The following is a 20,349-nucleotide window of genomic DNA, read 5'->3' on the forward strand; positions in this document are numbered from 1 at the left end:
AATCCAAGGACACACAATGAGTGAGTCCCGGCTCACAGTCCCTGGGTTTGTCTCGCTGATCAGAGGAATTTGCTTCATCTCCAAAGCGGATAAACACAAACCGGCTCCTTACAAAGAAACACCGAATCGGAGTTCCCGGCGCTCAGAAAAAACTTAGAGAAAGCCTTAGAACTAGGCGGCGGAGCCGGGAGGAGGCGTTCCCATCCTCCACCCCGCCCCGTAGCCCCGCCCACCCCGGCCACCCCTTTTCCGCATTCAGGCTCCAAGCCCCGCCCCCTGGTAAGATGCAGCCAATCGGGGAGCCGAAATTCCACCGCCCCGCCTTCCTGCGGGCCGCGTCCCAGCCGGCAGTGACGTGCCCCGCCCCGCAGCCGCGGGATTCAAACTCCCGGAAGCGGCGTTGGCACCGGAGGTGTGACCCGGCAAACGCGAGCTCGGCTTTTCGCCTCGGGAGCCGGCGGGCTGCTGGGAGGCGACCGCGGAGGTTGGCGAGGGGCGGCCAGGGCCCCCAGCCCCGGGGCAGGGCCGGACCGCGAGGGAGGCGGGCCGGAGAGCGCTCACTTCCCCTCGGACCCAATCTCTGCCCGCCTGCTTGAAGCCCCCCTTTTCCGGGCGTCGACTTCGTGCCTGGCACCGGCCGGGCGCCCCTGGACCGTTGTGGTTTGGCTCCTTTCAGCTTCTCGGTGGGTATCATCATCCCCGTACAGACGGGCGCAGAGGCCAGGCGACTTGGCCGAGGTCTCTGCTTAGTTTAGCCTTTTGACGATTAATTATCATTTTGTCTATTCTACAAGCATCTTCATTGTAGAGAGAAAAAGTGCGCCTCTTTTTTGAAGTTTGCTCTAGCCTGTGTGTGCCTCCCCGTGTGGAACCTTAGGCTTTGTACGATTTACCTCCACTTGCAGTTGACGTAGCCTGGAATCGAGGCCTAGTGCACTTGGCCTTGCTGAAAGCTTTCTCTTTGGTTTCCTGTCCATCTTATCCTAAATCGCTTCAGGCAATTCATACGTATTTTGTTAGTACCTGCTCTTGGGCAGGGTGGGTGACAAAAATAATTCAAGGTGCAGTCCCTAGTGGTTTGGCCATGTCACTTCTTTTCAATAGAAATATTTTTCTACTTAGCAAGTAGGTTATTTTCAAACCTGAGATTTGACGTTTAAAACTCAGACTTAATATAATTGTTTTTGTTTTTACAATTTCAGAGATGTCTTGTAGAAGTCCCAAAGATTTAATTAAAAGTAAATGGCGATCAAAGTCTAGTAACTCCAAATCAGAAACTGCATTAGAAAATTTTAGGGGGAAAACCGCACCCTTACAAACATCAGTGGAGGAAATCACAAGCGGAAGAGCAAAGCTGACTGATCAAGAAAGACACAGACTTTTGGAGGTAAATGGCCTTAAAAACCCTTTCAATTGTAGTAAGCTTAATGGGAGGAAATGAGTATTTTTCCGATAATGATATATCCTAGCTTTTCTGTTACTTTACTAAATGTAAGAAATCAAGTCTAACTTTAAAGTGTTAAATAGAGTTCAGATATTAATATGAGTATTTAGAGACCTATTTTATTGTGTATATTGGCTGCTTTCCAAGTAATCTTTGTTTTCAGATTCTTTTGAGATCGTATTATTACATACATTGGCATTTTGCATTCTTTTAAACTATATTTCAGGTTCCCTAATTTTCAGTTTGTTGTGGCATAGTCAGTAAAGCAGTTGGAAATTTATTAAAACTGGAAAGATTTAAAAACTTAATCACTCCTTTGATTTTAATTTCTTTTGTAATAGCACTTATATTGTTAAAGTTAGAAAATAACTGGTTGGATTTATTTAAGTTCTATTTTATAGGCACATCATAAAACCAAATGATTTATTATTTGTAGCAATACATATTGAGGTAAATACTTATTCAAGCATTGAGAAATGATCTATCACAAATTCTTAGACATAAAGATAATTTTCCAGTCTGGTGAAGGAGTCTGACAATTCCCTGAGATATCTCTGTCATTCCACTTGACAATCTCTGGTGTCAAATCTGTTCTTTTATAATCAATGAACACTAAACTTCCTGTAACTTCTACCCATTTGTTCTAATTGTGGCCATTAAAGCTACTCAGAACAAGTCTGCTTTTAATCCAATTGACAGCTGTTCAGATGTTTAAGGAAACCTTGCTTCCTCTTACTTTTCTATAGACAAATCCCATATTCTGCAGCTTTTCTGGCTTCTTATCACCGGCCACTTTCCTGAACACTTGGTGACATGTTCATTTTCCTTGTGAATCATGTACCCAGAACTATACACAGTGACACACACAGATTGAAATGGTACTATTATTGCCACTGATCTGGATCTGTGCCCATGAAAGTCTAAAATTGTATTGGCTTTTTAGTAACTACAATAATATACTACTCTGCTTTATCATAAGCTTGTAGCTAACTTAAATCCTTCATCATTTTCACACAATCATCCAACTCGATTTTCCCTGTTTTATTACCCCCCCCCCCCCATGAAGCTTTTAGTTTTATGATGTTTTTAACTCGGTTAGCATGTAAAGTCATTCTTTTAACTTTTTCAATCATCCCTATCAGTGCTTTCTCCCTTATGCCAGAGCAGTATAACACCCATGCCTTCTTTTTAGACCTTGAAAATGTTGTACACTCCTTTCGTGATCACTTTATAGATTGGATACCAAATCATTTTTAACAAAAAGCAACTTAAGGAATGCATTTGTATCCAGGTGTAAACGTTCAGTAATTTTTAAGTTCTGTTGCTTCAAGTTCACGTTCATCAATGAGCATGGGTGCCTAAACTATTAGCCTTGGATTGTTAGGACTCATGGTGGAGGGGGGTGATTACCAGCTTTTCTTTAGCTTTCTCTTGCCACTTTTGACAAAGTTGGTTTCTCCTTTCTTTATCCATGTCTCGTCCACTTTATATATATCTTAACTGTAGCACTTACCATGTTGCATTAATGTATTGATTTACCTCTCCGAGCATAAGACCTTGGCTCGGGTATCTAGTATAATGCTGACTTGATATAAATACTTCACAAATGTTTGTTGTAGTAGATCATTTACTTTCAAGTTTGACCTTGCTTTGCTCTAAGATTCTTCTAATTTTATATGTAGACAATTCAAGTTCTTGAAGTTGAGAGGGAGAAGAATGCTTATCATCTCACAGAGAAGGACAAAGAAATAGAGCGGCTCAGAGACCAGCTGAAAGCCAAATATAGTACAACTGCACTGCTTGAGCAGCTAGAAGAGAAAACGAAGGAAGGCGAAAGGAAGGAACAGCTGGTGAAATCCTTGTCTGAAGAGATAGATGTACTGAAAAAACAGTTGTCTATTGCACCTGCAGCACTTGCTGAACTTGAAACCAAACCATGTCATGTATCACAGGTACTAATAATTTCTTTCAACAGATTTTCTTTCTTTCTAACACAATTGGTAATTCTTATAAAGAATGAGTTCATGCCGAAACCGGTTTGGCTCAGTGGTAGAGCTTTGGTCTGCGGACTGAAGGGTCCCGGGTTCGATTCCGATCAAGGGCATGTACGTTGGTTGCGGGCACATCCCCGGTGGGGGGTGTGCAGGAGGCAGCTGGTCGATGTTTCTCTCTCATCGACGTTTCTGGCTCTCTATCTCTCTCCCTTCCTCTCTGTAAAAAATCAATAAAATATATTTAAAAAAAAAAAAAAAAAAGAATGAGTTCATTAAAACATGATTGTCAAATGATGAAACAGTATAGTACAGGTTACTCTTTTTTTGTAGCCTGAATCCCTCTGGATAAGCAAAAATAGTTGTAGTTTTTTATGGCTTCTTCCATGCCCCACACCGTTGTTTTGCCCAAGGGAATGTTCAGAATACAGAATCCACTGTGTAAGACAGCGAAGAAAACTTTATTGAGCTCTTTTTCCTGTGGTATGTATCATCATGATAGGCTTTATTTTTGTTTGTTATTTTTCATATTTGAGATATAAAGTTACAATATCAAGCATGCTTTTCTTAACTATGCTTGCTTTTCCTCCCCTTGTATTGTTTCAGAGTCACTAGTGTAGCAGAAAGAGCAAGGATTGTAAGTAGGCAGATCCAAGTTCAGATTTTGGTTCTGCCACTGGCTAGCTATGACTATGAACAAATTCCTCAACCTCTCTAGTCTTAGAGACAATGCTAGAATTCAAACCTCTCCCCCAAACCTCAATTTTCACATTAGTAAAATCAGGAAAGAATGCTGGAGACTAGATGTAATAATTATGTTAAGTTGCATAGTGCTTGGCATATAGTGAGTGCTCAAGAAATGGTTTCTTACTGATCAGGGATTTGATTCTTTTGGAAATTTGAACATCTAAATAATACTAATACTCCAGCTATTAATACCACCTATAGAAAAATATCTGTAGCTTTCAGATATAATGTCTCCGTTGTTAAGGTCTTTGCACTTGTCTACCCTTTAGAGTAGAGTAACCGGATCTATTCATTTGTGTCTACTCTCAGATGGGCAATTGAGTGTTTCTAGATGAGTTCGAAGAGGTTAAGTTTTTCTAGAGAATTTCCACAGAACTGAAACTCACGAAGCATTACAGTCAGATCCAAAGTGGGTGATGAAACCTTTCCTTACGGTTAAGAATTACTTTCTCACCCTAGCTGGTTTGATTCAGTGGATAGAGCATCGGCCTGAGGACTGAAGGGTCCTGGGTTCAATTCTGGTCAAGGGCACATGGCCGGGTTACAGGCTCCCTCCCCAGTAGGGGGCATGCAGGAAGTTGCCAATCAGTGATTCTCTCTCATTATTGATGTTTCTATCTTACTCCCCCTCTCCCTCCCTTCCTGAAATAAAAAAAATATATTTTTTAAAATAATTAGTTTCTCTACTTTTGAAGGTAGAAATTTAAATTTTGGTAGAAATGATCATTTAAAAAATTTATCCTTATAATTGTGTAGGCTATCCAATATTAATTTCTATATTATTCAGCATGTGTAATTGCTATAACAAACCACCTCCATATTGTAGTCTTCCACAATAAATGTTTTTTTTTACCTCATGTCACAGTCTATTGCAGGTTGGGTTGTAGGAAGTTTTATTCACACAGTCATTCAGAGATCTAGGTTCCTTCTCTTTCCTCACCTTTCCTGACCCTTATTGTGGAGTCTTCCATCAAATCCCCCTTTTAAAAAGCTACTAGAGGCCCGGTGCACAAAATTCGTGCACAGGTAGGGTCCCTAGGCCTGATGGGCAATCAGGGCCAATCTGGGCCTTCTGGCTGCCAGCCAGGGCCTTCCTTTGTTCTGTGCTGCCCCCTGGTGGTCAGCATATGTCATAGTGAGCAATCAAACTCCTGGTCTCCCCATTGAACTCCTGAGGGAACCCTTTGCATATTAGCCTTTGATATAAATAGATGAACTAGAGAGATTCTGTGAAGAATTGGGAGAGTGTTTGGGACCATGCATGATATTGGCATATATCACTTCTGTCTACATTCCATTGGGCAGATTCAGTCTTGTGGCCTCACTAACCACAGGGAAGGCTGGGAAACTCATCTACGGTGTGCCCAGGGCAGAAAGGAGAGGGATCTGGTGACATATCCCTGTCATAGTTTCCACCTAAAGAACCAAATTGAGAGTGAGAAAGGGCTACATAGCATATTAGGGTGAGTGTCTAGCGCACCTTCGGAGAAAATTTTTCAAGCTTCCTTGCCAGCATTCACACAAGTGAAGACTGGAATACAGCTTTTTATGTTGGCTAGCCTGGGTACCTAACAACCTCTTTTCCCTCTTTTTTTCCTTTATGAGAAAATGAAGGGGAAAAAAAAAGAAAAAAAGAAAAAAAAAAGACAAGTTATGTTTTGAGTTCCATATAATGTCTATGAATTAATAATAATTGTTTCTAATATAAATACTAGAAATTAACTTTTATCTTTTGACAATTTACTATTTTCCAGATTTAATTTAAATAGCCCAGTTTTATTTTGTCTCCTTTTGGTGAAAACCACTACGCTACTCATATGCACTCAGGGCTATTCCGGTGATCCTGGGGCCCAGAGGTCCTCAGACATCAATTAGATATGAAATCTCAAGGTTTCCAGTGCACTTAGGATACTGGCAGATCATAAGTACCCTTCCCCTGCATGAGTCTCACTAGCATGTTTAAGATCTGGATTTTGGGATGCCCCTGTGCAGTATAATGAGGAAGCTTCTATTACTATATTTATGATGTTAACTAATGCTGGTTTATTTACAGACTGAAACTAAAATTCACTGCATTACCTCACCAATGAAGAATATTCATGAAATGGAATTACAGCTGAAAGATGTAAGTTCCTTTTCCTTTTGTTAAGTTATGGCTAAAAGGGACTAATTCACTTATTCTTAAATTTCATGCAATTTGACAGCATTGATGCCGTGAGAAATCTGTTGAGGTGGAGAGCTGAGTGGTTCTCTGTCTCTCTAGGTTATTTACTGCCTTTAAGTCTCTTTCCAGGTATTCAATAGGGCCAGTTCCTCTACTCATGGTCTTGTTAGGCTAGAAAGGCCTAGAAATTACCTATCGCTACCAAATACCTCAACAGCAAATACCCCTCCTCTACCTAAATCTAATTTGCCCAGCTATTTTGTTATTGTAATGTAATTTAAAGTTTTCTTCTCTTTTTTTTTTTTTATCCATGCAAGATGTACTCTAGTTTGAAATTTTTCCATTAGAACCAGGATTTGCTTTCATAGTTTGAAAAGGAAAATACATTCTTTTTACCGTATTTTCCAGCGTATAAGACGACTTTTGAAACGAAAAAAAGTCAACTGAAAATCGGGGGCAAAAGACCAAAATTGCACAAAAATTACCTGCAGATCTTGACAGCAAAGTAAGTCTTTTCTTTGAAGTGGGGGTAGTCTTATACGCCGGAAAATACAGTACTCATTACTTCTTTAGATATAAGAAGTTATTGATATAAAGTTATTTTCAATACTAGGAGCCCAGTGCACGATTCGAAATCGCGTGGTGCTGCCCACCCATGAGTCACTGGTCCGGCCCTGCTTCACTCCCTGGGCCCGCAGCAGCCGCTGTGGCCTCTGCTGGTCTAGCCCTGCCTCCCTCCCTGGCCCCTGAAGCAGCCGGCCAGCTGCTCCGATTAAGCCCTCCGCCAGCGCAGGTGCGAGGAGGCCCCTGCCGCCCCACCCTCAACGCTGCACAGGCAACCTCCTCCTATCCAGTCAACCCATCATGGCATCCCGGTTAATTTGCATATTTCTCTTTAAAAAAAAAAAATATATATATATATGTGAAGTCTTATTATTTTAAGCTTATGTCTTAAATGGATTGGTAGGTTTCATTGGAAATAAACAAATTGAGGACACAGGACTACTACTATTCACAGTGTATTTTTTTTTCAAGCTTTAAGATTAGATATACAAATTATGAAATTCTTGATTTAATTATTAGGCCACTAGGTAGGCTTTTAGATTCTAGAAATATTACTGGTATGTCTACCCTGACAAAAGTATGCTTTTAAGATTCTTGTTTTATTTCACCTAGCAAGTATACCTTATCGTCTGTTTAATTTTCAAAAGAATTTAAATCTGTTGAGCATCTGTATATTGGGGTACTGTAGTACCCTTATCAAGGTAATTTACATAAAGATAACTAAAATAAAGAACATAGTGTTATGCATATATGCAAACAAGTTTATTGGTTGATCTCTTTCCTCCCGCCCACACTCCCCTGCCAAAGTTATTTTTAGATAATGAGTCTTTTTATAAAATGGACTTTAAAATGTTACATGCTTATATCCAATCTTTTTGTTTTGTTCTGTCTCCCCAGATTATTTAAGGATTACATTTTTCTTCTCTGCTCTGTTTACCTTAGAAAGGCTTTTAGACAAATGGAGTAAAATTTAACCCGTGATCTAGACTGAGCAATGCTTCTCAGACTCCGATGTGCATATGAATCTAGGGACTGGCATGAAATGCAGATTCTCATTATCTTGATCTGGGGTAGAGCCTGAGATTCTGGATTTCCAACTAGCTCCAGTTGCTGCTGCTCCTGCTGGTGGTTTGAGGGCCATCCTTTGAGAACCGTTAATTTACCTGTGATAAGCAGGAGGAGTGTAGCTCTGGTTGTCACTTTGGAATCTGCAGATCTTACAGAGCAGGAGGAAAACTGTAGTTGGTGGATTTAGGGAGCAGGAGCAGGAATAGAGAAATCTCACTCCTCATAGTCAACACACACTCAGCATTATTCAGCTTGTGAGAGCTTAGCAGTTCTAGTCCTATTCCCCTCCTCAAAGATCCTGCCAAACGTCTGTGGAAGTTTGCTTATCTCTTTAAGATCAGTGTTTGTTATGCTAAAACAAGCCCTAAAAAACTATGTTTACCTTTTGTAAGGCCTAGCTGTATGAATCCTCAGCTACCACATAAGTCTAGCCAACATTTTGAAATAATCCCATGAAGTTCATGATGTAAACACTGTCTGATGATGTCAGCAACTTTCACACTAAATCAAACTAAAATGCTAAGAGGCAGTTTCCACAGAGATTTCTTGCTCTTTGTTTTTAAAAAATCTCATTTTAAAATATAGGCTTTAGAGAAATAATTATTTTTAAATCTTTTATTGGAAAAAATTCAAATTCACAGCAAAGTGACAAGAATGAAAATGGTACATAAAACACCCATTAACCCTTTACCGAATTCTATCATTGTTAATATCTTATCCCATTTTGCACTCTCTTTCAGTCCCCCCAATACATATATAGAGACCTTTTTGGACATGCAGCTCAACTGCCTGTATCTTTAAAGAATTGAAATTCTTACCTGAAAGAAGATGCCCTGATACATAATCAGAAACTTCCAGTGTGTTTCTCAGGAATTAACCCATCTCACCCCTCCAGTGTGAGATGCCAGCTTATGGAGGAAGGGATCCCCTCCTTTTACAGTTCACCTGTGACAAATGTAGGGTAACTCTAAAAGATCTGAAAAATTTGGAAAATATATTCTAGTGTGTTATACCATGCGACTTTTTTTTTAAAAATATATTTTATTGATTTTTTACAGAGAGGAAGGGAGAGAGATAGAGAGTTAGAAACATCGATGAGAGAGAGTCATCGACCAGCTGCCTCTTGCACATCCCCTACTGGGGATATGCCCGCAACCAAGGTACATGTCCTTGACCGGAATCGAACCCGGATCCCTTCAGTCCCCAAGCCGACGCTCTATCCATTGAGCCAAACCGGCCATGCAACTTTTTTAAAAGAACTTTGTGCCATCTCCTCTGGCAGCCCTGAAGGATAGGAAGTTATTCATCCTGACTGCTACTTCAACCACTGATAACAGCAATTTACAACAGGCCTGGGGGAAATTGTGACACAAGGGACACAAATTAAGAACTTGTAAGATTATAGAAATAGTTTTGACAGCTTTAATACAAAGGGTTTGTAGATATAAGAAACATCCAAACTTGTAGAGAATTTTTGTATGAATTTATTTGAGCCAAACCATCATGCCAGGAAGCCAGATCTCAAATCTTCGGTTGGCCAGTGACAGTTTTGCAGTTATTTTTATACATTTGGAACTAAGCAGGGAATTACTCTGTGAGTCATAAGAATCTTTATGTACTGGAAAAGACTACATCACTTGGTTTCCTTCCCATTTTAAGATTTTGGGTTTTTTTATTTTTATTTTATTATTATGTTTATTACTGATTTTTTTTATCTTTTCACATTGAGGCTCTAGAGAAAAATCAGCAATGGCTTGTGTATGATCAGCAGCGAGAGGTCTACGTAAAAGGACTTTTAGCAAAGATCTATGAGTTGGAACAGAAATTGGAAACAGCTGCTCATTCACTCCCACAGCCTACAAAAAAGACTGAATCAGAAGGTACTGGTATAACATGTTCTTTTGGAATAGGCCTGCCCAGCATTTTCCCAGAGGAGAGATTCCTCAAATTTAGATCTTTATAGATACGTGTTAGAAAGTAAAATAAGAGCAAGTCTTATTAAAATGGTGTTCTGAAGAAATACCATTTTGGCCATTCTGTCTTATTTTCCATTGTTTTCTGATAAAAGAGGGCATAAGACACAGGGCCCGGGGGAAATCAGGCAGTTCCGAGGCACACTGTATTTTCCCCTCTGTGCGTGTCCTCCTTTCCTTCAAAGCCCTTCTCCAACCTGTTCTTCCCAGAGGGGCCTTGTCACCAATTCCCATATCAATCCCAGGAGAAAGAATGCATTTTGCAGGTGATACTACAGTCATTTGAATCTCACCATAGCTCTCAGTTGAGTTTCACAAGAACCCTAAGAGGAGGGGCAGAAAGGTCATTACTCATTTTACAGGTGACAAGCTAGGGACGGAAGAGAAACTCCATGCTAAGCACTCATTAGATGACTTGAGAGGCCTAACAGAACAGAAGCCTTGAAGTATACAGAGAGAACGGCAGACAAGGCTCATAATCTTGGAGCTCCATATTTGAAATTTTTTTAAATGAAGCTAAAGCTATAAAGAGAATATAAAAAGGAATGTCTCTGGAGATAATTCAAAGCTATAAAGCTATTTATCCCTAAGGAGACAAGGTTACTATACATGAAAGTAGGATTTTAGTTATTGGCTAAGTCTACTTTTTTTTCTTTAGTAATACCTATAGGTGTGTGTGTGTGTGTTCAAAGTAATAATGGTTTGCTAAAATAATTCAATAGTACGGGAGGGTCCTGCTCCACCTTTCCCATCTCATCCTGTCTCTGTTTCCTCCTATCCGGGCAGCTACTGTTAACTTTGTTTTTTAATTTGGATGATTATCTCACCTATAATTAGCTTATATCCCTATTTGTTGATTTATCTTCTTTAGACATTAGTCACTTTTCCTCTCCATAGAATAGTTATATTGCTATTTTTTAGTTCTAGTTTTTAGTGTTGTCATTTCAAATAACATACCTGAACTTCTATTTTTTTCCTATCTCTTAATTCTTCATCTTGTAAGATGAGGAAATAATGTGATCTGTTTATAGAAACAAGTTTATCTTTATCTTTTCAGAAATATTACATATTTTATAAAGTGAGTTATGCCCTGCTGTTTGTCATAGGTCATCTTCAAGAAGAAAAGCAAAAACACGAGTACCTTCTCTTGGCAAAAGCAAAAAAAGATCTTGAGGCTGAACGACAAACCATAACTCAGTTGAATTTAGAACTTCATGAGTTTCAAAGAAAATATGAAGAAACCCAAAAAGAAGTCCATGATCTAAATAAACTGTTGTGTTCACAAAGAAAGGCAGATGCACAACATCTGGAAAATGATAGGCATAAAACAGAAAAAATACAAAGGCTCGAGGAAGAGAATGCTATTGCGAGGAGAAAAATTGAAGAAGAGAGGAAGAGATCTGAAGAGCTCTTATCTCAGGTGAGCCTAACCAGTGAGGTTGTCCATGATTTGCAATTCAAATTTCTCATACTAAGTGCAGGGACTATTTTAGCCATTAGGGAACCAGGAAGGAACAAAAGTTCCTGTTCCTTTTGTGGGTATTATTCATATTTAGAATTGAAATAGACCATAAACAAATTAAAGAAAACGGGAATATGCCCAAGAGAAATTGGGGGCCAGTGGAGGCCTCACAGGGGAGATACCGTAGTATTTGGACAAAGATCTGATGTCAAGAAGGAACCAGCGTGGTTAGTGACCATGGGAATTCTCTCTACCCAGAGGAACTCACAGACACTGCAAAGGCTCTGAGAAGGAAGGAACAAGTATGGTGAGAAGCCACAAGATGTCAAGGGGAGAATCGGGATGATCCCTAGGCCTTGACTGATACCATGCTCATTAATTTATGTGCCATGTTCCGTGCTCTCATCCTCTAGCTTTATGCTAGGGTGCTGACTGTACTGAGTTTGGATTACTGAAATTAAATGCTGCTTTGACAGAAACTCATTAAGCTAATTTTTAGCAAAGCATGGGATAATGGAAAGAACGTATTTGGAGTTTATATCTGGTCTCTAATCTAGGATGTGTGTGGCCTTAGGCAAATCATCTAGCATCTCTGACTTGCAGGTTAACCACGTCAAATTAATACTTCTTCTATCATAGGGCTTTTGTGAGGTCAATTGAGAGAATGTGAAAGAGTTTTGCTAGTGATTTCTACTATTGGAATAGTAACTTTAAAAATCCTCCAAAAGCTAGGGGGGAGGTGATGTAGTTCTGTGCTGGTTATCAGCTTCCAGCCTGTGCCTCAGGGAGCTGTTAGCCTGGGCCGCACTGCTCAGCTGCTGGCATGAATAGCCATCAGCCAGCCAGCTGGAGTGACTCACTCAGCTGAGCAGGTGGTGTTCTGGTTAGAGCTGTGAGGCTACTGAGCTGCTCACGCATCCAGGTCAAGCGACAAAAAAGTTGGATGTGGCAACACTGTCTGTCTTTACACCCTACAGATCCAGTTTCTTTACACGTCTCTGCTAAAGCACCAAGAGGAACAAACGAGGGTAGCTCTGTTGGAACAACAGGTACTCACTGCGGTTGTTTCTAAATTCATTGTAACCCATTAGAAAATGGAAGGTTTCTCATCTTGACACTATTTTGAAAGTCTGTTGTCAGGCTGAAGTAGATCCTCTGAAGTGAAGCTGGCAATTTTCTTAACAGGTAGATGTTCACCTTGGCTAATTTTATTCTTCCCCAAATGGCTCTGTAGTTCCTGCTGTAGCCTAATGGCATCTCCCTAATAGGGCTACCTTATAACTTCAAGCAGAACTCAAAGACACCATTTATTCTCAGAATGTGGACCAGAGATTTTAGTACATTCCCAACCAGGAGCAGCCATCTCTTTCCCTCCTCCCCTTCCACATAAAAAAGTGGTGGGGAGATCCCTATGCCTCAGGCATTGGCTTTGCTCCTTAGATCAACCAAGTCCTCAACCATAAACTTCTCTTTTTTTAATTAATTTTGTTTTATTATTGAATTTATTGGAGTGACATCAGTTAATCATACCATACAGATTTTCAACTCAGTGAAACATCATTTGCACACTGCATCATGTGCTCCCCACCCAAAGTCAGGTCTCTTCCCATCTCGTTTATCTCCCCCTTTACCCTCCTCCACCTCCTCCCACCTCTGTTTCCTTGTGGCTATCACCATATGCAAGTTCCCAGTCAAGAACTAGACAGTTTATACAGCTGTAACTATCTTGTTTTGTGCATTTCTCCAGATTCAGGCATGTACTTTAGACTTTGAAAATGAAAAACTTGACCGTCAAAATGTGCAGCATCAATTGCATGTAATTCTTAAAGAGCTTCGAAAAGCAAGAAGTCAAATAATACAACTGGAATCCTTGGTGAGTCTGGAATGGTTCAACTTAAAAATTATTTTCGTCTTTTTTCTTTCTGCCCTCTTCCCATTTACTAGTATATATCAGCCAGTTCCCAAACTAGGAGGATACTGCTTAAAGAACAGCTGTTTCTCCAATCAATAGGCAGAGCCCCTGCCTCATTTAAAGCAAGTGACCTTTGAGCATCAGTTCAGATCACTAGAAAGAGGGACCCTATGTGCCTCTGGGTAATCATTACATTACTGGTGCCTAGGACCATCCCCCACTCACCCTGGGCTGTCAAAAAAGTACCCAGCTTGGGAGAAGGAAAAGAGCAAAGGAGGGGATTTTGTTTTTCTATCTAAAAAGAAAGAAAGAAATGCTGATTCCAGGGATAATGGACTATTACTGTTAAAATACTGTTTTAAGCATATTGAATTATGCACATTTTGTGGGTTGCCCTGAACATCTAATCTATTTTTTTGTTTTTTTAGTGACTTTATTGGGGTGACATTGCTTAAAAAAATATATAGGTTTCAGGTGTACAGTTCTGTATTGCATCATGTGTATATTGTATTGTGTGTTCACCACCCCAAGTAAGTCTCCTTCCATCACTATTTATCCCCCCTTTTCCCTCTTCTACCTCCCTCTGCCCCTTTTTCCCTCTGGTAATCACTGTTTGAGGAGCACACAATCTTTTAAAAGAAAAACCTTTTAAATAACATTGGTTCTATGAGGAAATGGTTTTTTACTTACTATTTTCAAGTTACTAATAGGCTTTTAGACCAACCTGCTGGTGTCTGTGTTTGTGTGTATGTCCCCCAGCACATGTGTTACATACCATCCTAGTACTGCTGAGTACTTCAGATGGAAAAAAAGTTACAAATAGAATTCCTCAGTTTTCAAGAGAGAAAAAAGAAAATGTTTTTTAAAAAAAATCATTTGTACCTTTTTTACGAATAAAAGAAAAAAATGTTTGGCTCTATCCTTTAGTATATTACTGATTCTGACCACTAATAATATTGGAAATTTATCCATTTCTGTTAATGACTATTTCTCAAAATATAGGAAACCAGAGGGTATACAAAAGAATCCATTATTTTTCTATACTTCCTTTGTATTCCTGTTGTCTGTCATGAGAAACTACTGTGAAATTCTCATTTTTAAGCTTTATTGACTATCCTAAGTTCCTCAGAAAACATGGAAAAGGAAAGTCTCAAAGGTGTTATACAATTAGTCATTTCTGTGTATAACTTGTTTGATCTGCTAAAATCCATTCTGTGCTGCTCCTAATTCCATGCACTTCTTTATTGCTGAAGTGCTCCTCTTATATAAGACTAGCAAATTTTGTCAGCCTTACACACAGGCCTACCTTTACATTCGGCTCTAAGCATTTTTAAAAAACCTGTCCATATAAACACCTAACCCCAGTACTTCCTGTGTAATCTGGGTAATTTACAGCTACCTGTAATTTGGGTAATTTATATGTTAGCATTGCAATACTGATGAGCAGAGATTAAAAAAATAAAAATCTGTCTGCAGGGCTGAAGCAGTTGGATCTGTGGAGCGGTTACAACTTATGTATAAATGGTGTTCATTTGACGTTTATTTTTCAGAGGCAGCTTCCTGAATTTGCCTTCACGGAGCCATTAGTCACTTTCCAAGGAGAGACTGAAAACAGAGTAAAAGTTGCCTCACCAAAAAGTCCCCCAGCTGCACTGAACGAGAGCCTGGTGGAATGTCCCAAGTGCAATATCCAGTATCCAGTCACCGAACATCGAGATCTACTCGTCCACGTTGAATACTGTTCACAGTAGCAATAGTTCTTTATTTCTTATCAAGAGATTCAATACTGTATCTTATGTTAGTGAAGGAACATTTTGAATTCTTTATTTCATCTCCTCTATAAGAAACTGCCTATCTTCCCTTGAGACTCTGGCATACAGTGATTTACTGTATTTGGGGGCTGCTTTGCGTTTTCTTTGGCACTGATACCTACCTGAGATGGTTCATATTAGGCTTTAGTGTATGCCGAGATGGCTAACATTTTGCACTGTTAAAATACTTGATGAAGAAAAGATAGTTCAGGTAATTATTTGTGAATTAAATCTATACACAGGCAAGCAAATATTTTGTGTTTGTGGGTTTTTAAAAATCGGAGGTAATTAACCAAGTATCTTACTGTCTTATTTAGCACTTTTTATCTAAGCACTTGATATACCTACAATTCAGTCCATTGTTAAAAGATGGTGATACTTTCTCTTTTTCCCCTTGCTATTATTGAGCGGTTATTAGACACGTTGGGAATGTTCTTAGTCTGTATTGCTGTTTACTGTTGAAACTGTAAACCTACCTATGTTTTAAGCACAAAGCAGATTCTGCTTAAGGAATATTTCTAAGTAGCCACACACACAATATTTTCTGTCATATTTACTGGCTCTAACTTTATGGGGTTTTTTTGTTTGTTTTTTTAATTATGTTTTCTTGATTTTTAGAGAGAGAGGAGAAGGGAGAGAGAGAAAAATTGATGGGAGAGGAACATCAATTAGCTGCCTCCTGCATGGCCCCCACCAGGGATCGAGCCTGAAACCTGGGCATGTGCCCTGATTGGGAATGAACGGGTGACCTTTTGGTGCATGGGTCAGCGCTCAACCGCTGAGCCCCAGTGGCAGGGCAGCTATAACTAAGTTGAATTTTATTAGCACATGTTGGTCAGCTAAAATTGTTAAAACAAATTTTAACAAAACCATCTAGCCCTCGCATGTTCATTTGCAGGTATTTTATTTACTTATTTTTGGCACTCTTAAAGCTGGCAATGTAATGAGCAGATAATATATTTTTATACTTGTTTGTGTAAACCAAAAATTTTTTATTTGGGTTTTTCAAAATGTTTAACACTGGGCCATTGTTAGTAATATAAAGGAGAAAAAAAATAAAATTATTTAATAAGTTTTTATATGTCTAGCATGTATGTATATACTAAATATTCTAAGATTTTTACCTTGAGAGGAGTACCAGGGAGATTACAGATTAACACACAGTGTAAAGTAAGGTGAGGGTACAATGGAACCAAAACCTATATTAAGCTCAGAAAAGTTAAACAAAATCTCCACAATCATTAAAAAAAAAAAAAAAAAAAAAAAAAAAAGCCATTCTTGGGTCTCAAACTCCAAGTCAACTTCAATACCCGTCTTCTTTCCACCATGCCAGAAGCCTTTATGAATTCTCCAAACACAGTGTATACTTAAGTGATGCCGTAACTGAAGTCTGAGTTAGAAAAATGACAACACACTATCTGGTCTCCTCCATCCCTCTTATGTGAACAGTTCTGCCTTTTCAAATCTCTCCACCTGGTTCCACGGACCCCTGCTATGGGAGTCCTCTGACATCTTTAATTTCAACTCCAAACATTTATTAAATGCCCATTATGTATAGAAGGCTCTGGGCTAGGTATTAGTGACACAGTGATAATAAAATACAATCTAGTAGAAGAGACTAAAATCTAAAGAGGTAGTATAATACACTATATAGGAAGTGCTATAATGAACTTATATGTAGGATAGAGCCGTTTATTTATTTAAACCTTGCCTCATTCTAATGATTGAAAGTCTGACTTTTCAAAGATACAATTCTTATCTATATATATAAAAGCCTAAGTGACTATTGCGACTGGACAACCCGATGACTGGACGACTGGCCGGTAGCTGTAACATACACTGACCACCAGGGGTCCAGATGCTCAATGCACAAGCTGTCCCCTGGTGGTTGATGCACTCCCACAGCCAACCTCCCTTGGTTCCTTCCCCTGGCCAGCCAACTTCCCGTGGTCCCTCCCCCTGGGCAGCTGGCCCCAATCAGCCCCAATTGGGACTGGGTGAGATAGCTCTGATCAGCCCCGATTACTGGCCAGGCCAAGGAACCCCAGCAGTGCACAAATTCGTGCACCGGGCCACTCTTAATAAGATAAAATTTTAAAAGTATGAAAAAGCAAGAGGAAAACAAGACAAGTAAAAGGAGCCACTCACAAAAATAGCCCCAAGGCAGGCCACGGAGTGCCTCTGACAGGTGAGCTCTGACCTTGGTGCTGAGCTTTGTAGCTATTAGCACAGAGAAACTCCTGTACACCATATACAAGACTTAAAAATACAGCTGATCTTCAAGGGGAATGCCCCTACTATGATCCTGAGACTATAAAGAGATTCCTCTAGTGTGCCTTCATAAAGAAATCATGTAATGTAAAGGTCCATAGCCTCAACAAGTCTGATAAATAGCCTCAACAAGTTCCACTCTGGTTTCTTAATGTTCTTACACATAGGCGAAAACGTTATGTACAGAATTATGTCCGTAATCCTCAAGTGCAGGTAATTCCATACTCTCCCAATGGGAAGCTCTCTGCTGCTGCCCCAGGGCAACTTTCAGGGATAGGAGCCAACTCAAAAGCCTCTGACAGCCAGCCAGCCAGCTGGACTGTGGGGACTGGAAAATGCTCGCCTTCACCCAAAGGGGGCACAGCTGCTCAGCTCCAGCTCATGTTCCATGCAGATGAGTCCAATGTGACTAACCTTTCAGATTTTCCAAGAGAAATCTAGAAGTTTTAAATGTGAAATCTCCAAACTTCTCAGCTCCATGATAGCCCATCAGCAAGGTTAACATATGACTAAAAGGTAGAAGTTGCTTCAGCTCCCTTTGTCTCAACTGAACAGTGGGTGCATAATTCTGATCTTTCAGAGCCCAAGGTTAACCAGCTTTCCAGTTCCTTGTCCACACTTTTCTGCTAGTGAAGACAATAGGTGGCTTCCAACAGTGCCGAGTTGGACTGGAACTGGGAGGTCATCAACTCTAGCATTTTAAAAAATATATATTTTATTGATTTTATACAACCAAGGGCATGTACCTTGGTTGCCGGCACATCCCTAGTGGGGGCTGCACAAGAGGCAGCTGATTGATGATTCTCTCTCATCAATGTTTCTAACTCTTTATCCCTCTCTCTTCCTCTCTGTAAAAAAAAAAAAATCAATAAAATATATTTAAAAAGAAAATATATATGTGAAAGCACATCGCTGATGGGAAATGCTGTTCAATTCCACACACACACACACACACACACACACACACACCACACACAATGATTATAGTGTGGATAGGAATGAAGATAAGACAGTGACATGACCTGTTTCCAAGAACCTCCATTCACTTTCCTCATCCATACAGGGATGGGGAACATCTGGGCCTTGGGCTGTTTAAGGCCCAAGAAATCATCTGGTCTGGCCCTGCCAAAGCAATAGGGGAGAGTTAATTAAATATCTGACCAAATATAGCAGGCTAATTTTAAGTTGGTAATTTTGCATGGCCCGTGAATGACGTTATAAATATCAAAATGGCCCTTGGCAGAAAAAAGGTCCCCATCCTTGCTAGAACCACAGTCCTCATTCATCCTTATTGGCAACTAGTGATAGATGCATTCAGATGCAAATAACAGAAAAGACTGACACCATCAGGTCAGTCTTTTGTTAAAAAAAAAAAAAAAAAAAGTCAGTTGTTTGTTTTAAAAGTCAGGATTCAGATCTTCCCAGTGTAGAGGGACAGTTTCACAACCTTTAGGCTCTGGGCCGTCCCCTCTAGAATTCTCTTGGTCCTCTCCTCATGCTCCCATAAAGGCTGCCTGCCTCGAGTATCAAACATCTCAAGCTAACTAGACTTTTTTTCAAAACCGAGAAGCAGACAGCGAGCCAGGATAGTGACTGAGCACTCCTTAACACCTTTCTCCTATCCAATAAAAGGAAGTTTTACTACAAATGGAAATATCCATCCGGAAACTTCTCGGTCCACTCCCCTTAACCTCTCATTGGCAACAACTGATTACACAGTGCATTCAGGTGAGCGGAGCAAGTGAAATCTCACTGAAATCTGCACGGCCTCGCACGGTGTGGGTTCACGTCCCGCTCACCTCCTCCATCCTGGAACCGCACCACCTGGAACGTGAGGCCTCGGCGGTCTCCGGGGCGGAAAAGGAGAGGTGAAGACGCCGCAGGAGCCCCTACCAGCAGCAGGCCGCAGACAGGAAATGACGTACTTCTCCTCCATTCCTATTGGTCAGAACCTGGTCTCAGGGCCCCACTTCCTGCAAAAGGGGGCTGGCCCAGCCTAGGAAGCAGCGTGCGGTTACTCACCTGCAGCCACGTGCTGCCCATGGCTGTCCCGGATGTCAGGGAAGGGAATTGGGGAAGTGTGATGGGTGAGAGCCCGCCATTCACTTCATGCCCACTGGCTCTCTCGGCAGGCCAGGAAGCCTGCGTAAAGGAATCCCTGGGCCCTGGCCCTGGCCCTGGCCGGTTTGGCTCAGTGGATAGAGCGTCGGCCTGCGGACTGAAGGTTCTCAGGTTGGATTCAGGTCAAGGGCATGTACCTCGGTTGCTGGCACATCCCCAGTAGAGTGTGTACAGGAGGCAGGTGATTGATGTTTCTCTCTCATAGATGTTTCTAACGCTCTGTCCTCCCTTCCTCTCTGTAAAAAAATCAATAAAATATATATTTTTTAAAATAAGGAAAAAGAAATCCTTGGGCTTCCAAGATTCGGATGCAGATTTTTTCTCTCCACTTTATAATAATCTTGCACTTCCCTGTCACTCTCTCCCAGCATCCACCCCACCGGCAACAGACTAAGTTTCTTAAGGTCAGAGATTGTCCCCCCTTCCCACCTCTCATGCTTACCCGGGCCAGGCTTGTAGGAGGTGCTTAATACGTGTTTTTAGAGCAAGTAAATAAGGGCCTTTTAAAAACAATTATTTCAACCCATTTGACAGTCTTAAAAAACAAACAAACCTGGCTCTTGCCCTGGGTGACTCAGTTGGTTGGAGCGTCATCCCGCACTCCAAAGGTTGTTTTTCAGCCATTCCTCTGTCTCAGAAAATTAATGGAAACAAAGCTCAGATGAGGATCTAAAAAAACAACAACAAAACACACCTGGTTCTTATCTTCAGAATTTCCAGTAAAATCATTGAGGAACGAGAAGTATGATTCAACCTTTAAGCAAACATGGGTGCAAAAGAAATTACACAGAAGACTTCAAGAATGCGGCCATAAATCAAGT

General features: G+C 40.5%; 1 protein-coding gene across 1 annotated transcript; it reads left to right on the forward strand.

Moving 5' to 3' along the window:
- Nucleotides 1-363: 363 nt before the first annotated feature.
- Nucleotides 364-16,213, forward strand: CEP55 (centrosomal protein 55). The gene is made up of 9 exons (XM_084904694.1): nucleotides 364-484; nucleotides 1,203-1,387; nucleotides 3,127-3,396; nucleotides 6,236-6,307; nucleotides 9,708-9,858; nucleotides 11,058-11,371; nucleotides 12,391-12,462; nucleotides 13,161-13,286; nucleotides 14,876-16,213. The coding sequence occupies exons 2-9, from the start codon at nucleotides 1,205-1,207 to the stop codon at nucleotides 15,074-15,076; spliced, it is 1,389 nt and encodes a 462-aa protein (XP_084760820.1). The 5' UTR covers nucleotides 364-484; nucleotides 1,203-1,204; the 3' UTR covers nucleotides 15,077-16,213.
- Nucleotides 16,214-20,349: the final 4,136 nt, after the last annotated feature.

This window comes from Pipistrellus hanaki, assembly GCF_964339955.1.
Source record: "Pipistrellus hanaki genome assembly, chromosome: 14".
NCBI lineage: Eukaryota > Metazoa > Chordata > Mammalia > Chiroptera > Vespertilionidae > Pipistrellus > Pipistrellus hanaki.

What these genes read in the sequence shown, in the direction of transcription:
- CEP55 (XM_084904694.1), top strand. Translation starts at nt 1,205, where the DNA reads ATGTCTTGTAGAAGTCCCAAAGATTTAATTAAAAGTAAATGGCGATCA. An exon ending in AAAGACACAGACTTTTGGAG is followed by an intron (nt 1,388 to 3,126) that starts GTAAATGGCCTT and finishes TTTTATATGTAG; the next exon opens with ACAATTCAAGTTCTTGAAGT. An exon ending in TAATACAACTGGAATCCTTG is followed by an intron (nt 13,287 to 14,875) that starts GTGAGTCTGGAA and finishes TTTATTTTTCAG; the next exon opens with AGGCAGCTTCCTGAATTTGC.